Source organism: Xiphophorus maculatus, chromosome 19 (assembly GCF_002775205.1).
Source record: "Xiphophorus maculatus strain JP 163 A chromosome 19, X_maculatus-5.0-male, whole genome shotgun sequence".
NCBI classification, from domain to species: domain Eukaryota; kingdom Metazoa; phylum Chordata; class Actinopteri; order Cyprinodontiformes; family Poeciliidae; genus Xiphophorus; species Xiphophorus maculatus.
The window spans coordinates 1,726,993-1,748,223 of NC_036461.1; the positions used below are offsets into that span (position 1 = coordinate 1,726,993).

At 41.2% G+C, this 21,231-nt stretch overlaps 2 protein-coding genes across 2 annotated transcripts; one reads left to right on the plus strand and one right to left on the minus strand.

Moving 5' to 3' along the window:
- The first annotated feature begins 1,394 nt into the window (after window positions 1-1,394).
- Window positions 1,395-3,928, plus strand: LOC102227127 (dnaJ homolog subfamily C member 30-like). Its single transcript, XM_023352706.1, has one exon. The coding sequence runs from the start codon at window positions 1,428-1,430 to the stop codon at window positions 2,457-2,459; it is 1,032 nt and encodes a 343-aa protein (XP_023208474.1). The 5' UTR covers window positions 1,395-1,427; the 3' UTR covers window positions 2,460-3,928.
- A 96-nt stretch (window positions 3,929-4,024) lies between these two features.
- Window positions 4,025-21,054, minus strand: cpsf3 (cleavage and polyadenylation specific factor 3). The gene is made up of 18 exons (XM_023352704.1): window positions 20,882-21,054; window positions 20,685-20,748; window positions 19,575-19,672; window positions 19,309-19,437; window positions 18,372-18,549; window positions 18,200-18,289; window positions 17,290-17,440; window positions 16,632-16,807; window positions 8,908-9,066; window positions 7,751-7,897; window positions 7,533-7,685; window positions 7,350-7,458; window positions 6,471-6,569; window positions 6,294-6,388; window positions 6,134-6,221; window positions 5,012-5,078; window positions 4,827-4,923; window positions 4,025-4,751 (listed from the first exon to the last, which is right to left on the minus strand). The coding sequence occupies exons 1-18, from the start codon at window positions 20,950-20,952 to the stop codon at window positions 4,650-4,652; spliced, it is 2,073 nt and encodes a 690-aa protein (XP_023208472.1). The 5' UTR covers window positions 20,953-21,054; the 3' UTR covers window positions 4,025-4,649.
- Window positions 21,055-21,231: the final 177 nt, after the last annotated feature.

The window sequence follows — 21,231 nt, forward strand, 5'->3', positions numbered from 1 at the left end:
AACAATGGCTTTTAATAACTTTTACTGATAAACATAATAACCAGGAATAATTATGAATATAGATATAAAAACAAGCGCAGGTTGTAGCAGTCATAAAACGTTATCCATCATCTTTTTGCAAATGTATGTTTATCGTTATTTTAAAATAATCTAAAAGAAAAACATAAATGACACGACTGTTCTTTAAAAGAATAACGTCACTTTTACTAGTAAAAATTGTAAGTCCTTTATTTTTCCTGTAACATTTGTGGCTCTAAATGTTTGGATTGTAAAAATTGTCCAGTACTTTCAGCTGATGGTACACTGTATATAACTAGAAAATTTGTTTTAAAATGTTAAAATGTGTGAAATTGCTTAAAACCACTGTCCTAAATTACCCAAAGACCCTTTTCCTAACTCTAATAATGCTATCGAATAAATTAAAAGTGAGCAAGAAAGTGGTAGTAATACTTAATCTAGAATTAAATGAATTTTGACTACTTTCAATGTAATTAAAATTCATGTAAACCAAAATAAGTCATTTTATTTACCTATCAGTGGTCATAATGTTTTGCTTGGTGTAATTAATTTGTTTTGACGTTTCTCCACCTTACCGCTGGGGGCGCTGTGGCTTAAATTCCTCCCTTCCTTCAGCCGGTCTCCACCAGAAAACATCACTATTAGTGATGGGATTTACGGCTCCTTTTCGAGATGCGGCTCTAATGGCTCTTCTTACTGTGGAGAGCCGGCTCTTTCGGCTCCCAGACGGCTCCCCATATATATTTTTGACATTATTAATTAATTAATAGCTTAAACCTAATTTTATAATATTTTGTTTCATTATTGACATTGTTAAGCACTTATGATGAGTAAAAATGCCACATAACAATGCTTTATAAATAAACCTTTTATTATAACCAATTAAATTATCACAAAATAGCACCACTTCCACAAAAATAACTTAAAATAAATTAAACAGTAAAATATAAATACAAACACCCACCACAATACGAAAAAGTATCAAAGCAGCGTCATAACAGAAAAGGTGCCACAATACAAATATCAAATAATATTCGGTGTTATGTGTGATTGGTCAGACGTGTGGAGCACACGCTTGACATGAGGGCAGTGGACCGACCGAGGGAAAAAACTCTCCGCTGTAGCGCTGGCAGAAGAGCAAAACGCGCAAGGAGAAGGAGAAGGGGAGGAGAGACAGCAAGGCACCACAGGACAAAAACAAACGATGTGGGGAAAAACTATCGGCTCTGGCACTTGCAGAGCACAAGCACAACGACAGGGAGGCGGAGAGACAGCGATATACTGTAGAAAAAACCCAAATAGGATCCTAAAACGGCTCCTGGAGCCGGTTCCAATCGTTCACTTCAAAGAGCCGGCTCTTAGAGCCGGATCGTTAGCGACCGACACATCACTAATCACTCTGAGAAAACATGGCGGAGGTCAGGCACTTTGCGGGAAGGGGAGCGTGTGAATTTGGACTTAAAATGTCTAAACTCTACCCTCTGCAGAACCGAATCCGACTCGGAACAAAGGCGCTACACCCTGGCTTTCTGTCGGCTGGGTTTCCGTTGGATGACAATAAAAACCGTGAGCGGAACGGAGCTGGAAGAGCAGCGGAGCGGGCAGCTGCTGCTCGCTGTCGGGACGGTTATACAAAGGTGAGCCCGCTGCCGGGTGGAGCAGAAACCGGTCCGGAGAAGCGAGACACGCCTAAAAAACGCTGTTTTCTGGGACATAAGAATGATTTATGTTCAACTGGGACTCTGGTAGAATTCACTAAGCGGATTGTTCCTTCGTATCGGAGATGTAAGAAGTTGTGGAGGACTTTGTCCCTCTTTCCCCCGAGCCGGAGTCTGCATCTGGATCCTGGATCTCCTCCATTTGTTTTCATCAGGAGCTACAGCGGAAACGGGTCCAGATCTGATCCGCTGTACAAAACCAAAACCGGCTACTACGATGTCCTAGAAGTCCCACCCACCGCCACCAAAGCCCAGATCAAAACCGCCTACTACAAGCAGTCCTTCGCCTACCATCCGGACCGGAACCCGGGCAGCGCGGAGGCCACCGACCGCTTCTCAGAGATCAGCGAGGCCTACACGGTGCTGGGCAACAAGGTGCTCCGGAAGAAGTACGATCTGGGGCTCCTGAGCCTGTCGGACCTCCGCGGCAGAGCCAAACCCTCCACCGGGGTCTTCACGGGGGGCTCAGCCGAGCAGCAGCCCGGGAGCAGGCGGTCTGTGACGGGCGCAGAGTTGAGAGACAGGCGGTATGACTTCGATGAGTTCTACAAGGCCCACTACGGAGAGCAGCTGCAGAGGCAGAGAGACATCCGGCTCCGGAGGGAGGAGAGGCTGAAGAGGGAGGACAGCTACCAAGACACGAAATTTGCCAACATGATGGAGTTCGGAATTGGGCTGATGCTGCTGTTGGCCGTGGGGATTGTATTTAGCTTAGGGAAGTGAGGAAAGTTTGGTGGATGGATAAGCTTGAATAGGCTGCTGCTCGTTTTATGCTTTAAAGCTGCAATATGTAACTTTTAAATAATTATTTAATCATATTTGTCAAAACTCTCACTATGTTGTGACAGTGCATTATGAGACAAATAATCTGTGAAAAGATCGATCTCCTGATATTGCCATCTACTAAAATGTACCACTCCCACAAAATCAGAGCCAGGAGGAGGGTCTTAGTGCTGCTCATTAAGCTCATGTACTCACTGCTCAATGTGCCAATGGAGGAGAAACAACTTACTGTCCGCCGTCATCAGTAGCCATGCTTACCAGCCTTAGCATTCACTGCAGGCTCTGCTATTAGGAAAAACGGGACCATAGTAGAGAGAAAGGGGAGAGGAAATGAGCAGCACCACATGGAGGTGATTGACAGCAGTAAGACCCTCCTTCTTCCTCTGCTTTCTAGAAACAACCACAGATTATCTGCTTCATTCCATTCTGTAATGACAGACAGTTTCAACAAATGTGTAAAAAAAAAAGAAAGTTACAAACTGCAGACAAAATGACAGACACTGAACATCCAGACACACTTAGTCTTACACAACCCATACTTTGATCATTTTGGTTTGATTAGAGTTCATAATGTATCTGTTTCATATTTTACAAATTTTTTCACTTGCTAGTTTGGAATGTCTGATATATAATTTATATATATCACCAGAAAATGCAGTAATCTCATGTATATTTATTTCAGAAAACTTCTGCATTTCCTCCTATTTCTGTTTAATTTGGTTCATTTGAACTATATAAAACGTGGCAGAATGTGAAACCTGATCAAACCAAAACTATTTTAGACACATAACCAGATTTCCTTGCATTAGGCTTGATAAATGATTATAAATCGTCAGGGTAAAAGTGGGTACAGAAAGTTTTGTGGAGGAAGGATTCAAGACAATTTTGTACCCAAGTGTGTCTTTCACAAATACAAAACAACAAAGATATTAGTTGATGGAATTTTAAGACAATGGTACTGTAAGAACATATTAATTTATTTCCACATTTCTTTAGTGCATAAAACGTTTAGCATTATAAGATGATCCGTTACTTTTTTGCACATTGGTGGACAAATGTTGGATTCAGGAACATCATGTTTTTCACCTAATGGATGTTTAAATCTATTTACTCTGGGAAGTTTGGTGGCTGGGATTCCTGATTTCTCTCTCTGCACATGAAGTTTATAATTTGACTCACAGCCTCTGGATATTTTATTTAAACTGTTTTTGACTTTCATAAAGTCATGTATCCTTTAATCTTGTAAATTTTATTAAGTATTTATGAAACGGATAAAGCATTGTAAGCACTTTTAAACAACTCCAGTGATCTAAGATCAGGTTGTCATTCTAGGGGAAGTGCCTTTTATGTTTACTTAAATGTTGAACGTTATATTGTTCCAAAGATTAAAAAATAACCCACAAACAGCTCTGGAGCCTTTGACTTTGCCCCTCCTCGCCAACACCCTCCATAAAGCAGCTGGGCGACGTCTCCAGGCAGCTCTATGACGGTGGATTGTGTGCATAAGTATTTGTGCCTTATAATCCTATAAGAGTTTTGTAATTGTGGATATTTCTTTTGCAAATACAAAACAGTTACAAGTCCTTAAATTTCTCAGTACAAGAACACAAATGTATTTTTTGTCCATCTTGCATTATTTCGTATCTTTAGTTTGAAGCTCATTTTTTAGCTTGTTGACTAAATATTTAGGTTCCAAACTAAATAGTTTAAAACATTTGCTGACAGTAAAAATCTTTTCAAAATTAACTCCCACTGTTATAATCTTATTGCAGGCTAAGTAACCCAAATCATTGCTGTTCATTTTTGACTAACTTTATAAATGGCACTTTGTACTACAGGAAACATACAAATCTGGCTAATGCTTAATTTTTTAATCAACTTTTAAATAAAAACATTTTAACATGCAACAATCACCAGCCATATGTTCACACAGGTAGGCTAAATCAATGCATATTTGTAGAAATAAAAACTACAGCAAAGCTACACACATACAGTTAACTTAAAGTGCTTGTACATCAGCTAAAACATGTAAAATCAAGCTTATTCTTCTGTTCTACAGTAGTTCTGTTAAAAGATCCAGTTTCTGGTTGGAGACCTGAAACTGGATCGGGCCCATCTGGAGGCCCGTCCTCAGAGTGCCGGGTTCAGGGCGTCGTAGAGCCGCTGCACGGCCAGCTCCACCATCTCTCTGAGGGAGTCGTCCTCTGAGACGTCGTCCTCGCAGTAAACCGCCTGCAGAGTGAAACCAGACTCTAGCTAAACCTGCAGCAAAAGCAGCATTCTGTTCCCAACAACCAGCCGTCTCACCCGCGTCTCCAAGCTGATGTGGACCGTCTGTCCGTCCACCATCACAGAAATGACTTTCCCATCGCTGAAGTCCACACAGTCCTCTCCAAACATGTCCCTAAAATCAGAGACAGGACAATGCACTCTTCAAGACAAACAGCTTTTCCTAAAAACGTCTTCTATTTAAAAGTTAACATGTCACTCACTGCAGCATGACCTCTAACCGGGTTTGGAAGACATCCATGTCCATAGTGGTACTCTGCGTCTCCATGACTGGTCATGACACACGAAACGGATCCATGATGTCAGAGCATCAGCTATTTAATGCTTCCACCATTCAGAACCAGCAATGCAACAACAATTCTTAATGTGTTTCTGCCTTAAGTACTATGTTGATATAGCATTTTAGCTGAAGCTTCCACTAAATACCGCATCAGAACAGATCTTTAGTTAGCTACCACTAAATATTGTGTTGACATAGCACTTTAGCATTAACATCCACTAAAAACTGTGTCAGTGTAGCGCTTTAGCATTAACATCCACTAAAAACTGTGTCAGTGTAGCGCTTTAGCATTAGCTTTCACTAAATACTGTCAGTGTAGCGCTTTAGCATTAGCTTTCACTAAATACCGTGTCAGTGTAGCGCTTTAGCATTAGCTTTCACTAAATACCGTGTCAGTGTAGCGCTTTAGCATTAGCTTTCACCAAATACCGTGTCAGTGTAGCGCTTTAGCATTAGCTTTCACTAAATACCGTGTCAGTGTAGCGCTTTAGCATTAGCTTTCACTAAATACCGTGTCAGTGTAGCGCTTTAGCATTAGCTTTCACTAAATACCGTGTCAGTGTAGCGCTTTAGCATTAGCTTTCACTAAATACCGTGTCAGTGTAGCGCTTTAGCATTAGCTTTCACCAAATACCGTGTCAGTGTAGCGCTTTAGCATTAGCTTTCACTAAATACCGTGTTAGTAAAGAAAGTTACTGCTAGCTTCGACTAAATACTGTGTTGTCGTATCACTTTATTGCTAGCTTACACTAAATATTGTGTTGATATCTGCTTAGCTTTCACAGAATACCATGTTGGTGTAGCGCTGTAGTGTTAGCTTACACTAAATATTATGTAGGCATAGCGCTTTCAGGTCTAAGTCAACCTGAAGTGGCTCATGCCCTCTGGGGCTGGTGGCATGGAGGGAAGATGAAAAAATGTGATTCTAATAATTTTTTTAAATCACAAATTTTTAATTATATTTTTAAAGTAAAATCTAATCTGTTTTCAATCATTAAAACAGATCAATAGAGGCCACCACCAGAACAGTGATAGTTTGACTCACCTTTCTGAGCCTTTGGGTTGGACTGGACCTCCAGCACCACGGTGGTGACGGCGTCAGCATACATGTCGTTCAGCGGATTGGCTACCCACTGAAAGAGAAAATAAAATAACAGCCATTAATAAAGAGCTTCTGTTTATCTGGTCTGATCTGACGCTCTCACCTCCAGCACCACCATGCCGACCTCGTGGACCAGAGTGATGCTTTTAAAGATCTTCAGCGTTTTCTTCTCCGTGCCGTCCAGCTCCTCCACGTCCCCTGAGACAGACGGCGAAGGCGGGTGAAGCTAAAGCGTCTCGCTCGGACTCAACGGAGCGCCGGCCGAACGCTAGAGGCTGACCTGTCAGGTTCCTCAGGTGGCAGACGAGCAGCGAGTACGGCCCGGTGAACGGGATGGCCTGGTTCTGCTTCACCGTGCTCATGGCCAGCTCTGTGTACGCTGTGGACACATCGCCATGGAAACAACTCTCCTTTTCTGAAATCTCACCAAATCCTTCATGGATTTACTGCTAGTCTTTAGGCTGGCGGGATTCAGTTCTGCTTCAGCTGTCATTTATTTTTAACACATTTAAGGGTTGACCAGGCCAACCATGACTCCGCCACCACCGTGCTTCACAGCTGGGATCAGGAATGGTTTCCTGGAAAGCCGTACTTGGTTTATGCCAAACCTCTGCATAATTTAGTTTTAAGCTAATTTTTTCAAAAGGAATATTGTTCCTCCAGTTCTCTGTAACAAAGTATTAGGGTAAGGCTTTTATCGCAATTTGAATTATGAAAATAAAGTCGTAATAATATGAGAACAAAGTAATAATAAAATTAGAATTAAGTCATAATTAAAAAATAGTCGTAAAAATATGAGAATAAAATAAAGAAACAATCACAGACTTGCCTAGTTGATGACTCTTGATAACTTTTCAAAGTTTTCTCTCATTAAATTTTTTTTCTCGTAATTTTATGACATAATTTTACAATACTGTGTCTTTATTCTTTTTATCTCATAACATTACTATTGGAATTTTAAAAAAGTTCTTATCCTGGATCTAATTGTGATAAAAAGCACATGGTGCACAAGGACTATTCTCAGAGTGTTGTATGCAGGCATATTATTGGAAAGTTGAGTGGAAGGAAAAACTGATTTAAAAATGGTGCAGAAGGACTTTGACTGGATTTTAGACTTATGATTATATCATACAACAACATATAAGTGTGAGTAACTTACTAGAGAGGTCGGATGGATTCAGGATGTGGTAATTGAAGTTCTTCTTGACGAGTATGCCAGACACCCTCTGACCCTGAGCACATTTCTTATCAGCCAGGGAACCCATCACCTGTGAGGACAACTTTCAGTCTGACAGGCTCAGCAAAAACATCAGTAAGCAGCAGCTCAAAGAAAACCCAGAACCTTGGCCAGCTTCTCTCCCCTGAAGTTGAGAGTGACGGCCTCCGTGTTGCGAGGGTTGTGCACTTCGATGTGGACCTGGTCGTTATCCTCGTACTCCCGGATCAGCGCTGCCTTCAGGCGGGCCATCTCGTTCTGCTCCCCATGAACCAGGATCTGAGAGAAAACACACACGGAGTCAGAAAAGGACGAGCGCAGGCGATTTCTACCTGCCAACCCACCACATGAGGCGGCTTGAGGGCCCGGATGAACTCGCTGGTCTGCTGGTAGTCGGTGTGGGCGGAGAAGGAGATGTAGTCCACTGACATCTTGAGTGGCAGCTTCTGTCCGGACATGGTGGTGATCTCCTCTGGCTCAGACATGATGTGCTGCAGAGGAAACACGCAAACAGGTCTGTTAAATGTTAATAAACTGAGTTTATGTCAAAGAATAGAATTAATGAATAGATTCTACACATAGGTCCCACTGGAGGCAATAGGACGCCATCTTGGTAGGCAAGCGTAGCGCAAAGCACAGCGAACCCATGGCATCAAGATCAACAAACAGAAAATATGTGGACATTCTTGACTAATGTGCGAGAGAAATATATATGAACAAAATGACTGCTGTCGGGATCGCCCCATTGAATGGGAACATGTCAGACGATGTGGATCTCCTGCTATGGCATAGTTCACCACTTAGTGAACACAAAGACTGCGTACAGCATGGAGCTTTGTGGACACATAAAATCAGTATTTAAATGGATTTGTACATGTCAGTATTAGCTACCAGCTAAAAACTACATTAGCTAAGCTAACTTTGCTAGTTCGGCAGTAAGTACTACAGTAAATATCACTGCTATTTATTGTAGTATTACACACAGATTGGTAGAGAACTCAAAAATTGTAATCTAGTAATAGTTGGAATGTATTTGTATTGTTTACTAGTTAGACAGAAACGAGGTGAGAGCTAGTTCTCAGCTTGTGGCTTGCTTATTGTTGTTACAGCAACTACATAGCAACTGCCTACCAAGATGGCTGTCAGGCACAAAGTTCTAGGAACTATGTATTTGTGGTTCTCATGTGATGTCCACTTCTGGAAACTTTGTAGCTGGCAGCCATCTTGGTAGGTATCTGTATCAACTGCGCCACTGTGCAGCCTCTGTAGGAACTATGAATAAAAAAAACCCACAAACACAAAATTCAGTTTATTTTATTCAGATTTTTGGGACAAACGATCACAAAGTAGAGCAGAATTGTCAAGAGGAAGAAAAAATAATTAATGAGAATCTGAAAAGTGCAGCGTGCATTTACATTTAGCTCCCTTTCTCTGTCTCATGGTCCTAAATAAAGTTCTGCAGCTGTTTTTGAAGAGGTGATAAATGAAGCTAGCTTCCTACCTTAGCTAGCGTTCCCTCCACACAGTATCCAGCGATGATGACGCCGTTCCTCTTATCGGTGCACCAGCTCTCGAACAGCTCCCTGGAGAGGCCACTCTGCATCATACCAGGCGACGCCATCACCACGCTGGGGCCGATGTCATCAAAGTGGTCCATGCTCTGGGACAGGACAGAAACTGGATCATAACAGCACTGAAGTAGCAAAGCTTTCGCTACAGAGTGTCTGCAGTCCACCAACTCAAATGTAAGACTTTTTAAAAACATTATGGTTGGAATTTATGGTTTCTGTATCATGACCAGTGGCGCAAAAAGTGGCTATGCAGTGAATGCAACGCATAGGGGCGCTGCACTAGAAGGGCGCAAAAACGATGTGGGGATTTTTTTTTCTAGTCAGCATTTTATGTACTTAACAGCTGTTTATGTATGAAATGATCAATAACAGAGGAACAGCAGTGATTAGGCGCCCCTCCCCTCCTGCCAGCCTCTCCCTCCCATACAGGCAGCTTGGCCAGCGGCCCTTAGAGAAGCGCTGAGGCGCGTTTTTTTTTCCTTTTAAATTTGAATTGTAGGAATGAACAGGGAGCTAAAGATGGCGGCAGATAAACCTGCGGCGCACAAAACAGAAAACAGAAGAAGGGGAGGATAAATATGTTGAGAGACTAAGAAAAGCTTTTCAAAGTGGCTGAAAGACAGAAGGTAAGTAATGTCAGAGTATCAACTAGAGAGTTAAATATTCAGGTTAGCTTAAGCTAGGCTACAATGACAGGTGGTTGTTGTTGTCCAATACGGGACGCGATTTATTCCGTATTGCTACAAATGTCAGATAGACGCACCTACCACACACACCTCAACAATAAGTGTAACAATAATGACCAAAACAAAACACGGGAAATATTAGGGTCAGTTACATTTTCGTGTTCAGATGGAAATGCTGCACATAATTCTTTGTTCACAAAGATAAATCATTCTCACTGCTCACTCAACGCTCCTCTTCAAGCACAACTACATGTTATACCTGCAGTTCACATCGAGCTGCACAGCAGAGCAACGCAGTGGGGTTTCATCTTGACTCCTACCTTGATGCAGGAGGTCAGGGGGCTTATAATACCCTGGGGGAAACCCTGGATATATGTAAACACATCAGTGACTCCTGGATTCCTGGGCTTCTCACCCCGTCTCTAAGGGAGCCCAGAGACCCTACGGAGAAAAGCCCTCCAGTATAACAAGGCAGCTCCCAGGAGGGGCACTCTCCAGTACCCCCTCCAAGGACTTAAAAAGGTGGGTAAACAGTCAGAACCCGACCCAAACCCGTAGGTAGAGGGAGAGGCTATCCTCTTGTTCACCCCAACGTACAGGCACCAAGATGGAGGCAACAAGAAAGCCCACTCCTGCCCAGCGCCTCTCACAAGGGGCAACTCCAGGGTGGGAGAACATCCAACCCCTTTCAAGGAGACCGGCTCCAGAACCAGAGCCATGCACTGCAGTGAGTCCGACTATTTCTAGCCGGAACCCATGGGCTCTTTTCAGGCTGAGCCCGGCCGGGCTCCGTGGGTTAAAGCCCGGCCACCAGGGGCTCCCCAACGTGCCCCGCCCCCAGGCCTGGCTCCAGGGTGGGACCTCATGTAGGGGCGAGTAGAACCACTGTTTCCAACGGTCGTATTCATCATAAGGGATCTTTGGGCTGCACTTGGTCTGGTTCCTCACCTTGGACCTGTCTGCATTGGGTGGCCCAACCAGAGGCATGAAGCCCCGACAGCATAACTCCTAGGATCACTGGGACACTTAAACCCCCCCACCACGATAAGGTGGCAGCCCATGGAGGGGACGTGTAAATGTGTGCATGTATGTGTGTAAATATTAAGTAACCTATTAATTATGTAAGAAAGAGAGAAAATGAGAGAGAGGAAGAAAGTTGTTATTTAACACGAGGAAACGAGCACAATGTGGTGGGAAGCATATTCTGACTGTTGGTCCAGTTGTGAGGTGAAATGTATGTTTTAGTTTTTTTAGTCTTTTAGGCTCGAATAAAGTTTTTTAGGCCGTAATTTAACAGGTTGAACAGGAAATTAGGAGGAGAGAGAAGGGAAAGACATGCAGCAGATTCTGCAGGACTGGGAATTGAACCCAGGTTGACAAACCAAACCTAGAAGTAACATCAGAAATAAAACAGAATTTGCAGTTTTACTATAAAGCTGGTTAAAAAATAACTGGATTAGGCATTTCCTGCCCCTTTTCTTCTCTTTTATACAAGCAGACAACACATAAGCTCAACAACACAAAAGCTTTATATTTATTACAAAATGTTCATCTAAGAATTGATTTCTTCCTGTAATGGAAATAATTTCTGATTAAGTTCTCTGTTTTCATACTTTCATAGATTGTTCTTCTTTTTACCTTTTCTACAGTTTTTCATGTTAAATTGCACTTTTTTGTTAAGTTTGTTAAACTATCTTGAATCTGTATTTCTAAATAAAGACTAACAGAAAGATCACAGTAACTTTTATTTATGATAAAACCTGTTTTTTCCTTATAACAAACAAACCAGATATAACAAGTTTGAGCTTCTTCATGGTCCGGAGTATTAAATTATGATTACAATTATAATCTAATATTATGTTCAGATTAACTCTAATCTTAATTTAACATCCTGGAACCTGAAGAATCCAAACCTGTTAAATCAGCTTTTTTATGTTTGGTATAAAAAGAAAAACAGGATTTATCAAAGAAAAAAGGTGAATGGACTGAACTTGTGTCGTGCCTTGCTAGTCATGTTGACCACTCAAAGCGCTTCACACTACAGTCACATTCACCCACACACACATTTACACCCACATGCAGGTCGGGGGGCAACTTGCCGCTAAGTGCCCCGCCCCGGGGCACCTCAACATGTGGCTCAGGAAGCTGGAATCGAACCTACAACCTTCTGGTCATAAGACGACCACTCTACCACCGAGCCACAGCCGCCCTAAAAAAGCCACTGCATGATCCTTTTGCTAATCTTCTTTAAAATACAGATTTAAACAGAATAACGAGCTACAATTCAGTGCAATTTAATATAAAAAGTGAGTAGAAAAGGTAAACTAAAGGACAAACCATAAAAGCACAAGTACAGTGAAAATAAACAGAAATTATTACTATTAAAAGAAGAAATTTTAATTCTTAAATCAATACGTTGCTATAAATACTGAGCCTAGTTGCGGCACTGAGCCGCCTGCCACTAAACCAGCGAAGGGAAAAGGGCTAACGTTCGGCTAATTCAATTCATTTTACAGGTTTAACAATAATACTGGACATGGTTGGAGTTTCTTAAAGTGTTTTGGGGGCAATTTACAGTGACCAACTGACCTGACCTACATGTTTTAGGAGATGTGGGGGGAAACCGGAGCACCCGGAGAAAACCCACGCAAACACGGGGAGACCATGCAAACTCCACACAGATGGTCTCTGTGAAGATGCAGCGCTAACCGCTGCACCACCGTGCTGCCCACGTTTTTTCCAATCGGGTCGGGAAGGGATCTATTTTCTAGTTAGTGGATGGGGAAAAACTTCATGGTTTTTAAATTTCCTCTTGACGGAGCGTGGCATGGCGCCCCGTTCACAGACCTCTCACGTCTTTCTCCTCTAATTATCAAAATCAAGAACATTAAACATGTTCTTGATCGTCTTCAATCTTTTGGGGTTTTTTTGGCTTTTTCAATCGCAGAATGTTTTGGACTTTTTTCCAAATTGAAAATTTTGATTTTTTCTTTTGACCATCCTGCAGGGTTTTAATATCTGGATTGTTTAAATCCTCCAGGATGGTTTGTCCAGCGATCTCAGTCTCTCCTGTTGATTCTGGATCAGTGGAACAACTTGATGACGTTTTTTCTGAGAGTTCCTCCTCCGAAGAAACCTCTTGACTGAAGACTTTAACCAGGTCGACTTGGTTCTGTGAGTCTTTCTCCTCTTGGGAAACTGGGACGTGTTTTTGATGGAAATCGTCTTCCTCAGCTTTCAGGGTGTCGGGCAGCAGTACATCCTCTCTTGCTCCGTCCAAATCATTTATCACACAACTTTTCTCCTGCTGGTATTTTGCTGCTTCCTGTTTCAACGCAGTGATATCAGTTTCATACAGACGGTTTAACTCCAGGTACAAACTGTTAACCTTCTCTAACTCAGCCTGGACACTCCTTTCCTTGTCTTGAATGAATTGAATCTCAGTTGTTGTTTTATCTTGGAGGATGGCAAACTCAGCTCTCATATTGTCTAGACGCGCCATGTCCTCCTCTGATTTCTCCAGATTAATTTTCCTCTCCTGGTTTATCTCCTGCTGGTACGTTTCAGCCTGCTGCTGTAAATCCATAATGTCTCTTTCATATTTACATTTTTGCTCCTCGTATGAAACATGAACCTGATCCAGTTCATTTATCAGCTGCTTCTCTCTCTTTTGCAGAACTGTGATTTCTCTGGACATGTTTTGATAGAGCTCCTCCTTCTCAGCTCTCAGGTTCTCTAGATGCTCCTTGTCCTCCTCTGATTTCTCCAGATGATCTTTTCGCTCCTGATTTATCTGCAGCTGAAGGTTTTCGACTTGTTGTTGCAGCTCACAATTGTTTCTTTCATGCATAACCTTCTCTTTCTTTTCTCTGTTTGAAAGAGCAGTTTCCTCCTGGTTTATCTTCTGCTGGTATTTTTCACGGTGCTGCTGTATATCCATAATGCCTCTTTCATATTTACATTTTAGCTCCTCGTAGAAGAAGTTAAACTGGTCCAGTTTTATCATCTGCTTCTCTCTCTTTTGCAGAACTGTGATTTCTTTGGACATTTTATGAAAGAGCTCCATCTTCTCAGCTCTCAGCTTGTTGATAAGCTGCAGATTTTCCTTCGTTCTTTCCATGTTGGCGTCTTTCTCATCTGTCGCCTCCTGCCGATATCTTTCTACGTCTTGTTTTAGTGAAGAAACTTCGCTTTCATATTTGCAGGTCAGTTCATTGTATGAATGTTTGATCAGATTTAATTCTTCCTGCAAAAGTTTCTCGCCGTCTTGCAGGAATGAAATCTTTTGGGACATTTCTTTAAACATGTCGTCCTTCTCAGTTCTCAAGTTCTCCAGCAGTCGTTGTTCTTCACTCAGCCTCGCTTCATAAAGCTTCTGTGTCTCGGCCTCCTGCCTCAGCAGAGCATCGGCTGCTTCATACTTAGAGCTCAGTTCCTCGTAGGAAGTCTGGAGTTGGTCCAGATCTTCTTGGAGTCCCTGACTTTTCTTCCTCTCAGCCTGTATTTCAGCCACAAATGCTTCCTGGCTGAGGAGGTGGGCCACCTTTAACTCCTCCAAGTCTTGTTGCAAGTTCTTCTTCTTCATGTATTTCACATTGTTGTGAACCTTGGAAGCAATGACCGCAGCGTTACGGACTGCTGGATCACTGAACTTCTCTAGTCTCTCAAGTTCCCTCTTTGCGTCTTTGGCCTGGTTGATAAAAGTTTCTTTGAGAGCTTTTTGCTTTTTTAACTGGAGTTTGGTCTCTTCCAGCTCGGCCTCCAGGTGGGACAGTTTCTGGTTGTCTTCAAACCTCCCGGCTCTCTCCATTTCCAGAAGGTAACTCAGCCTGTGGATTTCCCCGTGTAAGGCATTCGGGTGTGCAGGAGGGAACCTGCCTTGGGGGTTTTGCTGGCCTCCCCTTCTCGCGTGGGGTCCCATCATCCCACTGTGGTATCTCGGCGTATAATGAGACATTTTCTCCTAAATACAATCACTAAAATCCTCGATTGGTAAACTACCTGAAAGAGCTTTGCGTCTGAACTGGTCAGTGATATTGCAAGCAATGAAAAATATGCAGAATTGTGTTACATACAATCCTAGAGTTGATGACATCACAGACTGAATCGCCAGTGACATCACAGAATCTTCCTTTGCTGGTGGAGTGACATCATCCCACCACCAAATATCTTCCTCTTTATTCTTGTTTACATTCAAAATAGTCCAGGATTCAGTGGTTTTTATCCCAAATATCAGGGCATCAAACTCATTTCCATTTGGGCCAAAATCTGAATGTTCATAAAGTTCCTGTTGCGCCGGATCGTATTGATAAAAACCAATTCAATTGTTAAAAGTGTTCCTTAAAATAACATAATATTGAACATCTTTTCACACTAATCAGTCCATCCAGGATTGTTTTTGTGGTTTTCTGCCATCAACATCACAGATTTTGTGGCGCTAATTTAGAAATATTTGTAAGGAATTTTTACAATAATTGCGCTAATAAATTATGTTAAATGTGACCTTTTATTAATCGCTCTATCGGTCATGGACTATAACTTGACATCAAGTCAGGCTGAGACAGCGGCCACTTGAACCAAAATGTTTTTGGACAATTTTGAGAAAAAATGTTGATAAACTCAGAAAATTGTGGGGATTTGTTGATTTCTGTGTGAATTTTGTGGTTATTTGTGAAAAACCACCCGTCACGGTTGCTTAGAGACGGTTGCTACGCAGCAGCGGTGAGCTGCTATCAACCCGAGTCTTTTTAAAATGTCCGCCCGATAAAACACCGTCCTTAAAGTAAAACCTCTGGCAAAAATACAGACGGTGGTGGGAAGAAACAGGCTAAACAATCACAGTGACGTTTAATAGGGGCATTTAAAAAATATGTGTATCGATATTCAGTGGGTTGTTTGATATCAGACAGAATGGATCAGGAGAGGAACCGCAGACCCGTCAGAACCTAAAGAACCTAAAGAACCAGACATCAGTCTCTTCATCCCTCAGTCATTTCCTGAGACCAAAAAATAATATAAATGGCAACTTAAAGAACAAATCATACAAATAGATTAATAGTAAATAAATAAATATTGTGAAGAGATCATTAAAAACGTTTGTTAGGATTGTGTAGGAAAAACATTGATATCTTTTATAAATAGTGTTTTGTGGTCAATATTATTTCACCGTTTTATTAATGCGGGTGGCCAGTTTATATAAGGTTTCCTATCAATCTATAAGAATGATAGAAAACATGCTAACAAAAAGCCTCAGACCTGCAGCCACAGGCGGTTCTAGACAGGATAACAGAAGAGGCTCTTTGGCTCAAATATATTAAATTATGAAATACTGCCCTGTTTTTTGTTTAATTATTATTATAATTTTTATTTTTTTTCCCCTCCAGGGGTCTTTTGTGGCTCTAGTGTCCCTTATATGACAGCAGGCTGACAGGAAAAGGGGAAGGAGAGGGGGAAGACATGCGGCAAATGTCGTCAGGTCAGGGAGTCGAACCCGCGACGGCCGCGTCGAGGACTGAAGGCCTCCAAATATGGGTCGCGCTACGCCACCACGGCACGCCCTTGTTTAATTCTTTTTTAATTGCCCTGTAGGCAATAATTTATTCACATATATGTACATTTATTAGTATTGATACTTTAATTAAAGAGGATTTGTACAAATGTATGTCATTGGGACAGGGTGCCGATAACGTGTTCGCATACAGAAAGTATGCAGTTGAGCCCCTGATCATGACAGAACGTACCAACTTCATCAAACCAACTGGCGATAAAGTAGCACTGACCCATGACACGCACAAAAAAGCTAGCTAGCTATCAAGGATATGTTAGCAGCTAACTAGTGGTAGCCTCAACTGTCTCAAGTCAAGTCACCAAACAAAATGAAGATATCTGTGTGCAACTCAAACTTTTGCCTATCAAAAAAATACATTAAATACATGCAGAGATTTTAAGACTTTCTAAGGACCGCCTACCTTCAGATTGCTGATGTGTTTGAACACAAAGGGGTTGTTGATGTTGATTGCTTTGCGGATTTTGTCGTTCATTGCGTTGACGTAGGTCTGGTAGACAGCCATGCACTTCTTGGCCAGAGATGAGGCGTAATAGATGGGAATGTCGTGGAGTTCTGGGTGATTCTGCCAGTATTCATCTAGGAAACAAAACAAACACACATGCAAACATAATCAACAGTAATCAATAGTTCAGGACAATGTTTGCTCAGATGAATTGTTTGAAATAAATGTTTCACAGCAGAATTTAATTATTACATCAGACATTTTGTTCATGCGAGTTCAATCTAGAATTTAAGTTATTCTATCTTATAATGAGTTGTTGGTTTAACCTGATAATGTGAGCAAAAATAATACAGAAGTGTGTATTTGGCTTAAATTACAGTATTAATTTTAAACAACTTGTGTTGCAAGATTAATAAACTATCAGACCTTAAAAAACAAAGTTCAGACAATATTAATGTTGCTAAATTAACTTAATGAACTTTAATTTCTGATTTAAAACTAAAACAATTTTCTAGCTGGTGAACCTTCATTTTCTTCAAATGTTTTACAGTGTAACTGATTGGCTCTGCAGAATGAAGCGAAGTGGGCCGAGACAACAGCCAGGGGTTTTCCTAACCCAGGATGAGCAGCAGCTCCTGGGCCCGTCCCAGGGCGAACACGGGAATCAAGCAGCGGCCCTCCCGGTTGACGATGTCGTGCACCGTGTTGCAGAAGCGAGCCTCGCGCTCCTCCCTCTTCTCGTGGATGTGAGTCCCGTAGGTCGACTCCTGCAGTCAGAGACAAACCCGCTCTGCGTCTGCTTTTAAGATGCTTCAATGTTTCAGATCATCAAACAATTTTAATATCAAAGAAAACCAGAGTAAATGCAAAAAAACTATCCAAACTAAGCTGGCGCTCAGTGGAAAAGTAAACCCAAGAACTTATTGTTAACATTATTACAGATTTTAAAGGGTTTCCAGATTAACTTTGACCCTCTCGGCTTTGCAGAATTGTTCCTGTAACTGCATCTAAATCAAATTGAAGTCCACACTTTGACTAGCCCACTCCAAAAACTCAACTTTGTTCTTTCTAGCGCTGTCAATCACCCTTGTGTATGCTGTAGGCTGCCATGATTGCTCAGGCTAGTTAGCATGGCCATCGATGATGGTGAACAAACAGTTTTTCTAATGTTCTCTGGCATTAGAACATTTAGCATTGTGTACATGAGCATGATTGAAAACACTGAGACCCGCCTCCTGGCGCTGATTGGTTGTTTTTGACCTAGTGGTGCATTTTTGCACATTGCTATAGTAGCCATTGCAGCTATCTGTCACAATGTAGTGACTGTTTTAATAAATATGTAAAAAACCCATACATTTGTAAAACACTGCAACTTCAATAAATCAAATCACCATTTGAACCTTGTTGTATTTACTCTACTCTGAAATTTGAAAAATGTGTGACAAACAGACCAAATCTGTATAAATGACTTGATTTGTAACAAACGTGGGATAATTATTATGATGTAACAGGGATTGATGTCATACTATAATTAAGATGTCAGGTTTGACACTCGGGATCTCGGCTGCCATCAGATGTCTGTCCTCCTGTCTGGAGAAGTCTCCTGTGTACAGCAGCTTCGAAGAGACAAAATGCAACTTGGAATTTAAATATTTAATTTTTCACGGCAGCATTTCCACACGGACTAAGATTATTTACCTTAACTCCAGCTATTTCGATCATGAACATGGCCGCTCCCAGCACATGACCAGCATGGTAGCACCAGAACTTGATCCCAGCCACTTCCTTCACCTCATGGAAGTTGATGGTCTCTATTTTATCCATGCTGTCCTCCAGGTCGGTCTCAGTGTACAGCATGTCATCTGCAGAGATGTTACTGCAAATAAAACAATAAAGAAAACATGTTTTTTAAAACGTACGACATAAATATGTATGATCCTCCTTCGATCTTTCCCCTAAATAAATCCAGTAAAACCAGTTGCCTTTAGAAGTCCTATTATACTGGTAATCAGAGTCTGTGGTGGAGGAGCAAAATGAACGCATTTCAAAATAAGAGCATGAGCATAAGCGTCTAACTACTCGATAACAAAACTTCAACATAGATGTTAAACTTTATTCAACAGAAAGTTTACAAAACAGTAAAGTGAATTAGTGCTTTGGAATTTATCTGGAAAAGCTAATCTTGAGGAAGCTAACTATGCTAAATTTTTTCCAAACTAGCAAAAATGCTAAATGCTAACTGGAAAATTCGTGGTAGCAACTGGGACACATCCAACCCAAAGCACCGGAGTTTCAGAGATGATGGGAAGATGAACAGAACTAAATCCAGGACAATCCTGGAACAAAATCTGCTGGCAGCTGCAGAAAATCTGAGACTGGGATGAGCTGTTTTATTTTTCTCTATAAAAATAAAAACCTTGCAGCTTTTATCCACTGGTTTATGTAAATCTTGCACATAAAATCCAGTGAGGACCTGAACATAACTGATAATCAGTGGCAAGACTTGAAAAATAAATGTTCACAGATGGTCTCCATCCAATCCAGAGCGGGTAAAATTTAACTCTGTAGACGTACAAACATGGTGAATGCCTTCGCACGGAAATGTAACATGTTAGCATAGCATGGCTGTTCCCACCTGACTTTGACGTAGTCTGACAGCAGCCAGCGGTAGATGGCCTTTGTGGCGTGCGTCATGAATGTCCGCCCCTTAAAGCTGGTTTTCTGGAGGAACCAGGGCAGAGCGCCGCAGTGATCCAAGTGAAAACTGATGACAGGACAGGAGTGTGAATTTAAGATTATAACTTAGAGGCTACAACCAGTGTGAAACATGTGGAGGGAAATGTCAAGAGTTTTTTACTGTTAAATAGTGGAGAAAGTAAAAAAAGCGAAGGGAAGACTCACTGGCTGATGAGGAGGAGGTCGATCTCTGCAGGGTCGATCAGGTCGATATAGGGAAGAGCATCCATTCCCTCTAAACCCGGATGGATGCCGCAGTCCAGCTGATAAACACAAACAATCCTCTATTTATAATCTAAATACCACAATGTGCTCATTGAGGCTTGGAGGAAGATTATCTTTGCATCTTCAGATTTGATGCCTTGAAATTGGGCCTCCGTCTCTTTAAGAAACTCCTGCTCTTTCTGAAACTTCGCCTTCAGGAAGTCGTCGCAACATGGCTCCTCTATTAACCCTTTAGCAACGTTTTAAACAGCGTTGTTCTGACTAATGGCTCGTATAATGAGCTAATTGCTGCTGGCTAGTCTGAAGGAGCTGAGGGGGGGAGGAGCTGTGCCTTGAAGGCGGAGCTAGGTTCAACCAGGCGTTTTGCTCTGCTGAATGGTTGCCAAGGAGATTAAATGATTTCTCAAACATTAAGAATCAAGGCAACACTTGACATAAGTTTAAATGAAGGAATAACATTAATGTATTACATTTAAATAAACCTTACATGATGTCACAACATCAAAAAAATGACATTTACACGATACTGTCCCTTTAAATACTTTTATAAGACAATCAAAATAGCTCTTTACAGTTATGATTATATAAAACCATCTTAAATGAGTTTCTGCCACCTTCAACAAAGACTGAAGATATTTGGATGATCTGAATTATCACATTTAATTTCCCTTTTTAACAAAATATTTAAAATTTGAACTGAATTAAAGTAAAAACTTGCAGGACAGTGATTATCTTTGACCAGTAGAGGGCAGCACTGATTGTGAAAACAGAAAAATGTACGTTATGCTTCATAAATAGCAGCTCTTATGAGGAAGACTCGGGGAAATAACGCGATTTTGATGAAACATTATTTTCTAGACACGTGTTTTTATCAAGCTTCAGATTATGAATGCTTCTGAAAACAGCATAAATATCGCATTACAATTAAAATAAAGCGTCATTTTCTCGATTTGAGATTAATCTGTATATGTCAACTTTTTAACATTTTCTTAGCATTTCCTCTGCTTGTTATAATAAATAAAAGGAAAACCAGGAGCTTCTCATATTTACCATAATTTTCCTCCCTTTGAACTCCAGGATTATACAAGATCTCCCAACTTCCTGGCCTGCGCCACTGTAACATGACGAAAAAACAAATAATATGTAACATCATAATATAACATTTTCAAACGATTTTATTTAGGAAAGGATAAAATAAAACTGAATCAGGTCGTCAGAAATAAACAAATTAAATAATTGTAACTCACAGAGGGCGGATGAGGAGCTGGTCGCTTTCCTCAGCAGGGACCACCATGTCTGCTTTTCGCTTAGACGCCATTACACTTCAATTATACGGCTTAAATACGTGAAATTACACAATAATACAAATAAAATCGGTATACTGGGGTAATAATAAAGGGACAGTGTGGCTCAGGGTCCGTCTGGAAACAACACTTTCTTAAAAACAGTTCCGTAAAATGTCAGCATCACGTTTACATGCATAAAATGAAGTTTGGCTTGTTAGAAATATTTCCTTAGCGTATGAATATGGCATTAATATAAATTCAGTAATTTTAATGTTTACTGGTTTAATTAAATGTTTTTATTATTATTATTT